The sequence below is a fragment of the Sminthopsis crassicaudata genome, chromosome 6 (genome assembly GCF_048593235.1).
Source record: "Sminthopsis crassicaudata isolate SCR6 chromosome 6, ASM4859323v1, whole genome shotgun sequence".
NCBI lineage: Eukaryota > Metazoa > Chordata > Mammalia > Dasyuromorphia > Dasyuridae > Sminthopsis > Sminthopsis crassicaudata.
In genome coordinates, this window is record NC_133622.1 from 189,442,455 (window position 1) to 189,455,104 (window position 12,650).

The following is a 12,650-nucleotide window of genomic DNA, read 5'->3' on the forward strand; positions in this document are numbered from 1 at the left end:
CGGCCAGCTCTGCACTCTGTGGTCCCAGAACTGTCACCATTCTGATATAGTCACAAACAAAAGGAAAATTAATTGGGCTAATTATAAGGTTCCTATTTCCCAGCTCTTGAAACTCTACTCCAGAGAAATCAAGGGCCTGACTATTAGACTCTCTCTGGAGTCATAAATCTTAGCCCCTGGGAGTAAAGAACAATGCAGGCCAGGGGGAGATGGGAGGGGGAACGAGACAAGCTGCCCTTTGGCAGGTACTGGCGAGGCCTGGTGCCCGATGTGCTTCCCTTGCCAAAGATCACCGGGATACCCGGGCCTGGGGTTCACCTGTCTGGGTGCCATCTGCTGCCAGCAACTCCCTCTATGTCCCCACAGACTCTCCCTGGCTGCCTCTGTCGGGGGTCGGGGATGGGCCCCCGGTTGGCAGCTCCATCCTTCCACGGCAGAGGTGGCGTTTCAAGCCTTTTTAAAACAGACTTAAATTTAAAGAATGCACATCGATGGCAATGACCAACCATGACTCGAGGGGACGAATCATGAAGCCCGCTGCCCTCTTCCTGGCCAAAAGAGATGCTCAGGCCATGGAATAGGAGATAGAAAGATAGACAGATAGACAGACAGATACACATATTCATAATCAAACTCATGCATATATACACACACATATATATGTATAATTACATTTTAAAAGCATGTATACATATATATATGTAGATATACATATAAACATAACTTTAAGAGCGTGTGTATATAAGGAGATATACATACAAATATAACTCCAAGTCCTGGTGTATGCAGATAGGTAGAGATACATATAAATATAATTTTAAGTGCATATGTATGTGTAAATATAACTAAGTACATATATATAAATATAACTATAAGTGCATGTATATATATATGTAAATATACATATATAAAAATATACATAAGTGTATGTGTATGTAAATAAGTAAATAAATATACATATACATATATTTATAAGTATATATATATACACACACACAAATATTCACATATATGTAACACACATCCTATATAAGTTCATTTGTATATTTATAAGCAGATATACATATAAATACATCCATTACTAGATATACATATAACTATAACTACATGTATATATGCAGATATACATATAAATATAAATGCATATATACAAGTAGATATACATGCAACTATAAATTTATGTGTATATATAAGTAGATTTACATATAAATATAAGTATAAATATATATAATATAAGTACATACACATATATACATGTGTATATGTGTATATATATGTATGTGTGTGTGTATGCATGTATATAAAAGCACAGCTAATAGGAAAATTTATTTTGCTTGCCTACGTATATGTTATAAGAATTTGTATTTTCTTCTCTCTCTCTCCCTCTCTCCCTCTGCCACCAGATGTGAGAGAGATAAAAAAACAAATGCTTGTTAATAGAAAAGAATTTAAAAACACACTGTTGGGCCCAAGCTAAGATGCTAAGACAAGGTACTAGACCATAGGCTCCACTTCTGACAGGATCACACTTAGAACCAGAAAGGAGCTAGGGGTCACGTTCAGCCTCTTCATCTTACAAATAAGGAAGAGGGGTGAAGTGACCTGTGAAGTGAAATATGTTCAGCTGCACTTGAACTCAGATCTTCCTGACTTTAGCCCTGGCACTCTATCTCCTACTCTTCCTAACAACAGCAATAATCGCTCCGCTCATCTGAAAAGTGCTTTTAGAGTTTACAGAGCACTTGCCTCACAACCACCATGAGAAATAGGTAGGGCAAATATTATCCCCATTTTTCTGATAAGGAAACTGAAGCTCAGGGGTAATTTAGTAACAAAGTAGAGTAACAGAATTTCCTAGCTCCTCAGGACCACAGATGGGGACTTGAACCGTAACTTCCAATTTGGTTCTCTCATGAACGTGATTATCTATTCCTAGCAGGTGCAGGGGAGGTGGGTCAGGAGCCCCAAGACCCTCAGGCTGCTGATTTCTGAGCATGTTGGCCCTGAAGATTCTTCCCGTTCCCAAGGCCCGAAGTGTTCGGGCCAAAGGGACAATTAGTACCACCTCCAAAGCCACCTCCTCAGGCCTTGCTGGAAACAGAGGCGGAGGAAATTCAGCTGGAATGGGGTGGCCCTGGGGACTGGCCAACATTGAGGGGTGGCAGGGAATAAGGCAAAGAGCCAACGGCTAGGGCTCCTAGCACCTGGTCTGCCTTCCCCTCCCAGGACCCCCAGACAGACCTTCTATCAATCTTTTGTGTGTCTCCTGTTCCTTCTCCCTCATGGTCCCGCCTTTGGCTTCTGCTGGAGATTTATAATTTGTTTCTGGTTTTGTATGAGGGCCCAATTCGCTCCAATCGCCTCTTTGTGTATCGAGCCGTTACTGGGCATATGGGGGTGGGGGAAGGCCAAGGGAATGAGGAACAAGGGATGGAGAACATAAACTCTGCCACCCACCTCGGGCAGCCTGGCTTCCTCTGGAGCCCTCCTTCCTTTGCTCCCTCCCAAGATTCTAACGATGGAGCCCATTGGGAGTGCAGACACAGCATATCTGTCCCGAGCCCTCTCAGGGAGGACTCCCTGTCAGGCAGTGTGCAGTCAGGACATTTCAATCTCAAAGGGAACCTGGGTCATTAGTCCAACACCCTCATTTTTATAGATGAAGAGCCGAGAATCTAAGAGTGTGGCTAAGCTGGGACCCAAACAACATTTCTCTAATTCCAAACGCAGTTTCCCTTTCCACTGGGATTGCCATTCAAATCTGCACTCTTGTGTAGCTGATCTAAAGCTATATTATATAGCAGCAGTCACCAAAACCATTTGGTATTGGCTAAGAAATAGACCAATTGATCAGTGGAACAGATTAGGTACAAATGACAAAAAAGGGTACAACTATAGCAATCTAGTGTTTGACAAACCCAAAGATACCAACATTTGGGATAAAAATTCATTATTTGAAAAAAAACTGTTGAGAAAACTGGAAATTAGTATGGCAGAAATTAGATATGGATTCACACTTAACACCATATACCAAGATAAGATCAAAATGGGTCCATGACTTAGGCATAAAGAATGAGACCATAAATACATTAGAGGAACAGAGGATAGTCTACCTCTCAGACCAGTGGAGAAGGAAGAAATTTATGACCAGAGGAGAACTAGAGATCATTATTGATCACAAAATAGAAGATTTTGATTACATCAAATTAAAAAGTTTCTGTACAAACAAAACTAATGCAAACAAGATTAGAAGAGAAGTAACAAATTGGGAAAATATTTTTACAGTTAAAGGTTCTGATAAAGGGCTCATTTCCAAAATATATAGAAAACTGACCCTAATTTATAAGAAATCAAACCATTCTCCAATTGATAAATGGTCACAGGATATGAAGAGACAATTCTCAGATGATGAAATTGAAACTATTTCCACTCATATGAAAGAGTATTCCAAATCACTACTGATCAGAGAAATGCAAATTAAGACAACTCTGAGATACCACTCCACACCTGTCAGATTGGCTAAGATGACAGGAACAAATAATGATGAATATTGGAGGGGATGTAGGAAAACTGGGACACTGATGCATTGTTGGTGGAGTTGTGAAAGAATCCAGCCATTCTGGAGAGCAATTTGGAACTATGCCCAAAACATTATCAAACTGTACATACCCTTTGATCCAGCAGTGCTACTACTGGGCTTATATCCCAAAGAAATACTAAAGAGGGGAAAGGGACCTGTATGTGCCAAAATGTTTGTGGCAGCCCTTTTCATAGTGGCTAGAAACTGGAAAATGAATGGATGCCCATCCATTGGAGAACGGTTGGATAAATTATGGTATATGAAGGCTATGGAATATTATTGCTCTGTAAGAAATGACCAACAGGAGGAATACAGAGAGGATTGGAGAAACTTACATCAACTGATGCTGAGTGAAATGAATAGAACCAGAAGATCACTGTACACTTCAATGTTGTATGAAGATGTATTCTGATGGAAGTGGATATCTTCTACATAAAGAAGATCCAACTCACTTCCAGTTGATCAATGATGGACAGAAACAACTACACCCAGAGAAGGAACACTGGGAATTGGATGTAAACTGTTAGCACTACTGTCTATCTACCCAGGTTACTTATACCTTCGGAATCTAATATTTAATGTGCAACAAGAAAATTGGATTTACACACATATATTGTATCCAGGTTATACTGTAACACATGTAAAATGTATGGGATTGCCTGTCATCTAGGGGAGAGAGTAGAGGGAGGGAGGGGAAAATTTGGAAAAATGAATACAAGGGATAATGTTATAAAAAAATTACTCATGCATATGTACTATCAAAAAAGTTTTTAATAATTTTAAAATTAATTTTAAAAATAGATTAAATAACAACATTAATGATTGGTACACAAAATAAATGTTTAGGAGTTCAAAAAAAAATCTGCACTCTGCTAAACTCTATTTCCTCTACGTGAAATGAAGGGGCTACGTTAGACAATCTTTCTAAGATCTCAGGATCTCATCCGGCGACCTACACCTGCCTTAGCAGGAAGCAAAGAAGGGTAGTCACAGCCTTTCCCCAATAAGTAAATGAGCTGTGGATGGGGAGTGGGGTACACCCCATCACAGAAGGCCTTCAATTATTAGGCTGATGTTAAAGATGTCCTCAGATGACCTAAAGTTCTAACTGGTTCTAAAGCAGTATTTCCTTCCTGTTCTACAAAAGTAGCTTAAACACAACCTATTCTGCTGTCACATATTTCTCACTACCCCAAGACATCGTCAACTCTATCCGACTTTGGGTCAAATCCCTTTTCATCTTTCTCTGTAAGATGGAGGTTGCGATCGCTAAGGTCCATTTCAGCTCCAAATCTACTGCAGTTCCCCTGAAAATCAAACATATTGTTGACAGGGCAGAGGTGGGCTTTTTGCTTATTTAAAGGAAGGGAGGCAATTCATTTTCACCTTTTAAAAGGTTACCAGCATTGTCTAGGGAACCATAAATCATTGGAAATAAACTTGGTGGAAAGGTATTTATGTGTATGTGAAGTAATAATGGGGAGGTGGAAAGAGAAGGATGGGGATATGAAGGAGTCAAAAGGGGAAATAATCTATCAGTGTTACAGAGTGGATGGGTCTTGGGGCTCCCATGCACCCCTCAAATAAAACACACCGATAAGTATCAGCTCTTTCCAGTGTCCTTCACTAGAAGTGTATCCCCCTCTCCATCCACGGCTCATTTACTTATAGGGGGAAAGGCTGTGACCACCCATCTTTACTTGAATGACCAATTAAAACTGGGCGCTGCACTTGGAATAATTAATAGACTGAGCATCCGTTAAACAATTAGGAGAAGCCTTGCCATTCTGCCTGAGCTGGAATGCAGTCTAATTGTATAATGGTACTAATGGAGCCCCGGATGGAAGGGAAATGTAATTGGTAGTAACATTGCTTCTTTAAAGGTGCTGCAGACTCTGAATAAACAGAGGCAGTTGGGGGAGAAAGATAATTTTGCTTTTCTCCTGTGGTGGGTGAAGACAGTTGTACAGCTGCAGAGATTCAGGGCTGGCTGTTAAAAGGAACTTGGCTCTGGAAACTTCAGCAAGTAAATCCCGGGGCAGGAGATAGGAAGAGCCCAGCTTTTCCTCTGGATTAGGAGAAAGACTCCCTGCTTTCAAGTCATCTTGTTCACGCTTATTTTGGCAATGCTCTACAATACAGTCAGTAGGATGCTAGCTGATAGTCTCCCTCCTCCCAAATCATGTTACCTAAGTTACATTTATTTGTATTCCTTTTTTCCTTTCCTATATATTTATCTATATATCCTTGTCTTCCATATTAGAATGTAGGCTCATTGAAAATAGGGGTTATTTAATTCATCTTTGCACCCCTAGCACCTGGTCTAGTACCTGGCACACAGTAGCACTTAATAAATGCCTCTTGATTCCACTACTGAAGCTCCCCACAGACAGGGTTTGATTTATTCTTTCCTTTATTATTATTTTAGTCATTTTTCAATCATGCTCTACTCTTTGTTGATCCCATTTGGGATTTTCTTGGCAAAGATACTAGGGTGATTTGCTACTTTCTTCTCCAGCCAGTTTTACAGATGAGGAAACTGAGGTAAACAGGATGAAGTGACTTGCTTAGGATCACACAACTAGGTGTCTGAGGCTGGATTTGAACTCATGAAGATGTTTCTTCTACCTGACTTCAGACCTAGCACTCTATCCACTGAGCCATCAATCCACCAAATCCACCAATCCACCAGAAATCCACATGTATAAAGCCTGTCAAAGGGGTAAAGGAGTATTAGTCATTCCTTTCTGCCCATCTGCTGTAAAGCCTTACTCACCATGGAGAGGTAGGTGAGGAAGGTCAGGTTCCCCTGGCTGGTCTGGTACAGCTGGAGGTAAATTATACATGAACATATCATCAGTGTATACAGAACTCTGGGCATATTAGCCCCCCAAATGTTTCCATATCCATTCTCAAAAACGAGCTTTCTTCAAGGGAGGTCGGACAAGGCTCGCTGTCCCCAATACATAGTCAAAAAACATTTTTAAAGTGTCTAATATGGGCCAGGCACTGTGCTAAGCACTGGGGCTAGGAAGAGGCAAAGGGCAGCCTGCTCTCAAGAACTCAGTCTAATGGGGGAGGTAACATGCAAACCGCTATGAACAAACAAGATAGATAAAGCATCCATGGGAGATGATCAATAGGAAGGAAACCAGGAATAACTCTGTGTAGAAGTGTGTGTAAGATTAACTCTGTGTAAGATTTTAGCTGGGATTTGAAGGAAGTCAGGGAGGTCATGAGGAGGGAGAGGTTTCCAAGCAGGGGAAGGAATGGGGGCCTTGTGGAATATCTTGGGTGAAGAGGCTGATGGGTATCATGGAGTGTAGGTATATGTGTGTGTATTGGGAAAGGCTTTGAATGCCAAACAGTAAATTTTTTATTTGATCTTGGAGGTGAGAGGGAGCCCTGGGGAATCTATTAAATGAATTGGGGGTGGTGGTGGCAGTTTACTCTGCTTAGTGGTGGAGGGACTACAGTGGAGACTTGTGTCAGGCAGAGGAGCCAGCAGGCTATTTCAACAGTCCAGGTATAAGGTGATCAGGAAAGTGAGCCTGAGGGTGTACATTCATAAGTCCAAGGTCTGAAGCTGTAGGAGGCAGAGTGAGAAATCCATTCCAAATGCTCAAATCCAGTCTAAATACTCCTATCTTGTTTGGGGAGTAGGGGCAGAGTGGGGTGGCTGGAAATTTAACTAGCACTTCAGAAACCAGCAGAAACTGGGTTTAGACGTAGAAGGAGATGATTGAGTCTAGCCTCCTCCTTTTTCACAAAAGGGGAAATGGAGAGCCTGAGAGGGTAAGGGATCTGCCCTTCCCTAGGTCACATAGGGAATCAATGGTAGGAAATGGAAGGGGCTATGACATCACAGAAGTGGCAGCCTGAGACCTCCTGCTCAACTAGTCTCCAACTAAGTACCTCCCCCCTGCCCCAAGCTAAGTGGCTAAAGACTTCAAAAGATGGGGAACTCATTACAGTTCTCAAGGCAGCCCATTCAACCTTTTGGACAGCCTGATGGTTAGTTAGGAAGACTTCCCTTATATACTGAGCCAAAATCTACCTCCTGACCCCAAATCTGGGGTTCTTTCCACTGCACTGTGTCTCCAAAACAAATGCTTTGGGTGACATTCAATTCAAAACAACCTAATTAAAGTTTCTACCAAAAATGGGAATTTCCCTGTCACCCTCTGCTCTTACCAGTCTATGAGGCCTTCAAGCCTCAAATGTAAGATGGGCAAGAGCCAAAAAATTAAGGTGCCTCAGACACAGGAGCGTCCTTGTATCAGGGAGACTACACCTTCCTCCTACCCGGGCCTGGCTCTGGCCTTTCCTGCCTGCTGTACCCCTCAGACTGGATTTGTAATTTCAGTCAAAGTGGAGAATGGGGCTTTTTATATCTTCACATGTGTGGCTTGCATGACTCTCCCTTCCTCAATACACTCTCTCTCTCTCTCTCTCTCTCTCTCTCTCTCTCCCCCCCCTCTCTCTCTCTCTCCCTCCTTCCCTCTCTCTCTCTCCTTCCCTCCCTCCCTCTCTCTCTCTCTCTCTCTCTCTCTCTCTCTCTCTCTCTCTCTCTCTCTCTCTCTCTCTCTTTCTCTCTCTCTCTCTCTCTCTCTCTCTCTCTCTCTCTCTCTCTCTCTCTCTCTCTCCTGCAAGAACAGAGAAAGCCTTTTTAACCTGGGCTAAAAATACACGTGGCATCTCAAAAAAAATATTCACATGGGGGCAAAATACACACACACACATCCCCCTCCCTCCTCTCAGGCACAAAAAGTCCTTCATTTGGGGATCCTGGTTGCTAAGGTCTGCTGCTGTTTGCTGCTATTTTGTCAGAGGGAAGAAGGAGAATTGTGCTTAAATGAGGAGTTTTGTCCCTCCTACACCCCATCCCCCATATTAATGAATAAGCATCCGCAGCCCACTAACTACTGCTGATGGGGCCTACTTGGCACCTGAGCCTGTAATTACCATCCTCCCCTTACGAGACTTCAGGGCTACAAACCCAGGACAGTGAGGACCTGTCTCGGGGAGGCTGGATGCTGAGCACTGAAACATATTTCCAGCCAGCCTGACCAGAAGCCAACACATATACAGCTGACCTGGAACTCAAATACAGGGCATTTGTTGACCAAGACACACACACACACACAGTCCAAAGTATAAAGTGTATATTTAAAAAAAACAAATACTGGGGCCAAGAGCACTGCTCTCATCAGATTGATGAGAGCTGGCTCCTGGACTCCCATGGGTCCCCACCCAATCCCAAAGCACGAGGGCAGGAAGACACAGCCCTCCTGACCTCAGGAATCCCACAGGAAAAGTCCAAAAACTTTTTGATATGAGAGGGGACTCCCCAGGGGCCCCTAGAGGCTTATTTTCTCCTTGGGTTGTTCTCAGAGACCCTTATTTTCCATACAACAACTGTCTTGGGGAGGCTGCTCAGTTCCATCTCAACAAGTTTTATTTGAATGAATGTGGATTAGCCTCTAATAATGTTAGGGAGATATCTAATCTGACCATTGACAACACCTAGGACATTTCCAGAGCACTTTAAGGTTAACATACAGGTCATTTCCCTCAAATCCAGCAAAGCAGGAAGGACATGATTATTACCCTCATGTTATGAATGGGGAGTCTACATTTGTTTGCTTTTCTATCATCACAGAGCAAGTAAATATGTAAAAGGAGTTAGAAAACCCAGTCTTAGTATCAATGTTCTTTCAAGTAAGTTCTATCGTCTCCTCTGATAATTGCATTGGAAAGGGAAATAAGCAAGTCGGAGGCCCAAAGGAGGTCATTACCAACGAGGATGTCGAAAGAGAATTATGGAAGGCTTCCTGGAAGAGATGGTGTACTGAAAAGCTTCTTAAACTGTGAAGCCTTATGTGAAAATGTTTAGAAGATTTGCACATGTTTAACCTATGTTGAATTGTTTGCTGTCTAGGGAAGGAGAGTGGGAGAGGGATTTGAAACACAGGGTTTTGCAAGTGTGAATGCTGAAAAGTATCTTTGCATATATTTTGAAAATAAAAAATAAAAAAATTCAAAAAACCCTGAGTCTTTGGAGAAAAAAGCCTATCGGTTTTTTGACTCCACAGGAGTCACATAATCAAAGGTGGGGTTTGTAAAATTATAATTCCAACCAGTAACTGTATGATTTGTATATCTATTTTATATATCTATATACCTGGGATCATGTAAAAAGTTCTTAAGCAAAAAGAAGTCATGAGTGGAAAAAGTTTAAGAAGCCCTGGTGTAGTGGACTGAGCTCTAGAATCAGAATAGGGAAGATCCATGGCAATAGTATATGATGAAGAATTGTAAATGACTTAGCTATTCTCAGCAATACAAAGATCCAAGACAATCCCAAAGGACTCATGATGAAGTATACTATCCGCCTCTAGAGAAGGCACTGATATTGTCTGAATACAGCCTGAAGCACGCTATTTTTCATTTTCTTTCTTTCATTTTTTCCTTTTATTCAAGGCTTCTTATACAAAATGACTAATATGGAAATATTTTACATGATTGCACATGTATAACCTGTACCTGATTGCTTACTGTCTCAGGGAGTGGGAGCAGAAGGAAGGGATAGAATTTGGAATTCAAAACCTTAAATTAAAAAATAAACCTGAACAAACAAATTCTAGCTGAGACATTTATTAGCCATGTGACTGATTAAATCACCTGATTGGTCTGGTTTAGCTTCCTCATGTTTAAGATGAGGGGATTAGACCAACGGTCTCTAAATCAATACTTCTATGAACACAAGGCCTGAAGGCTGGAGGATGAAGGGTGGGGGAGACAGACCTGTCCAGTCTGGATGGACTGATCAGAGAGAGTGGAGCTGAGTGTGAGATCCCAGGGTGCCATCCACCATCATTTTTCAATATTCCTCCTTCTAGAGTCCAGTTTTTCCATTTTAAAATGGACAAAGCTAGATGACCTCTGTAAGGGACATTGAAAGGCACCATGGCATTCTGGGTATTGGATTTGGCATTAGGAAAACCTGGATTTAAATCCTGCTTCAGCATTCTACTAGCCCTTTGGATCTGGGTAAATCCCTTAATATCTCTCAGCCTCAGTTTCCTCATCTGTAAAATGGCAATAATAAAAACACTATCTCCCAGAGTCATGGCACTGATATTTGTAAACTGCTCTCCAAACCTTACAGAAATACTGATTATTGGAGCTACTAAATGGTGTAGTGGATTGAGAAACAGTTCCCGTGTCAAGAAGACCTGAATTTGAATATAGCCTTAAACACTTGACACTTAACTAATTGTTAAGTTACGTATCCTCAATATAATAATTCACTTTTCTCCAGTTAAGATTTGCAAAGCACTTCCCTACCCAAAATCTTGTGAATATTACAATTTTTAGCACCCCTATTCTAACAGTGAACAAAATTGAGGCTGAAATAGGGCAAAGCACTGATTCACCTAATACAGCAGAAAGTCCAGAAAGTGCATTCAAGCTCCCAATCTTAAAAGAGTTTTACTCTGCACTTAGCAGGAAATGGGGAGGAGGCAGGGCAGGATTTTCTCCACTTGGGGTGATACAAGCCTTCAGTTAGACCTAGGACCATGTGTAGAAAAAGCCCACCAGCAGAAATTAAAGATGAGTTGTTTGTCTCCCAACATAATTTTTAAGGAAATGTGGTGGTTTTTTTTTTAAATAAATGTACATGTATAATCAGAAAAAAAAATAAATTGAAAAGTTTTTAAAAAAAAGATGTATTGGTTGGATAATCACATTTTGCTCCCTTCAGCAAATGAATGAGTCTTTCTACCCATTCCCCAAGGAACGACAAGGCCAGTCATTGAGATTACTCCCAGAGTGAATGTGTAATCTCACCCTTCAGCCTCCACCTGGAAAAAGCACTTATTGCTTCCCCCAGATCCCCCCAAAAAGAAAAGGCACCCTCAAATCCTTACCTGTGTCTTCTCCTTCATCCTCATCATCTTCATCATCACCAGAAGATGGAGAATCTTAGAAAATAGAAAAAGGTGGAGTTGGAGGGGTGGGGAAAGGAGGAGAAAGACCATTCATCACTCTAAAGCTGAGAGGGAGTTCAGCCTGGATTCCCCAGGGCTACAAGCTATTCCCAAATCAATGAAATAAACTTGAAAAATCAAGCATTCCCCTCCATTAAAAAGGAACCCTTTATCTGTCCAATGGGAATTATGGCCTCAATTCTGATTAACCACAAAACAAAGTCTTGGACAAGGTCACTGACAGAGTTCCAGTGTCTGAGGGAACATGGAATCCAACCTCCTTGTAAATTTTTTAAAAAGAAGAGTAAAAAATGGGTGTGAGTGCATTCACTCAGCCTCTGTTTGGATACTTCCTGGGATGGGCAGCTCAGTGTTGATAATGCAGGTCCCTTCTACTGCTGGATGATTGTTAGGAATGATGGATAAAAAATGAATAATTGTGCTTTGAAAGCATTCAGTGTCATTATGACCAGGCCTCATCACTTTCTTGTTTGATGAAATAATTGCTCTGCTCAAAAATCTTCCATGGCTCCCAACTGCCTCCCCCAGCATTCAAAGCCTACCACAACCTAGTAAAAAGAATTCTTCCCTCTACACATAGTGTGCTCTGGCCCCAAACTGGAGCCTTTATACCTCCCAGAGCCCACTTTCTGGGGTGGTTCCATCTTTTTTTTTCTTCTGGCAAATCTCTTCTGGTCCCTTAAAGCCCAGCTCAGCATGTCTACCCCCCTCAGCATATCTATCCCCTCCAGGAAACCCACTCACCCAGTAATAACCTCCTCTCTCTGTGAGTTATTTAGCTTTGAGAGCAGAGGTCCTGTCTTATCTAAACTTGATCTTCAAAACATAACAGGAGATTTGTAAATGCTTTTATTTTATGTATCTTATTTATATTTCATTTTCACTTTATAAATTTTATAAATATTTTAAAATATTTATAAATATTATTTTATTTTACTTATAATGTGTCAGATTCAGATCTTGTGATCAGTCAACCTACGGATTGTGATCTTGTGATCAATCAACCTATAGATTTATTAACCTACAGATTATATGACTATCGTGGGTCAGTGGAA

The 12,650-nt window shown here is 41.4% G+C and overlaps 1 protein-coding gene across 12 annotated transcripts in view; it reads right to left on the reverse strand.

The window, feature by feature from the left end:
* The window catches only part of FGFR3 (fibroblast growth factor receptor 3), a 93,887-nt gene that overhangs the window by 39,266 nt on the left and 41,971 nt on the right, over window positions 1-12,650 (reverse strand). For 7 of the 12 annotated variants that reach the window (XM_074274896.1, XM_074274889.1, XM_074274888.1 and 4 more), the window contains exons 4-5: window positions 11,515-11,568; window positions 6,357-6,407 (exon numbers count right to left, since the gene is read on the reverse strand). In XM_074274896.1, the coding sequence (XP_074130997.1) occupies window positions 6,357-6,407; window positions 11,515-11,568 (105 nt within the window). The remainder of the gene's footprint in view (window positions 1-6,356; window positions 6,408-11,514; window positions 11,569-12,650) is intronic. The other 5 variants (XM_074274895.1, XM_074274893.1, XM_074274892.1 and 2 more) reach the window with 1 other exon arrangement.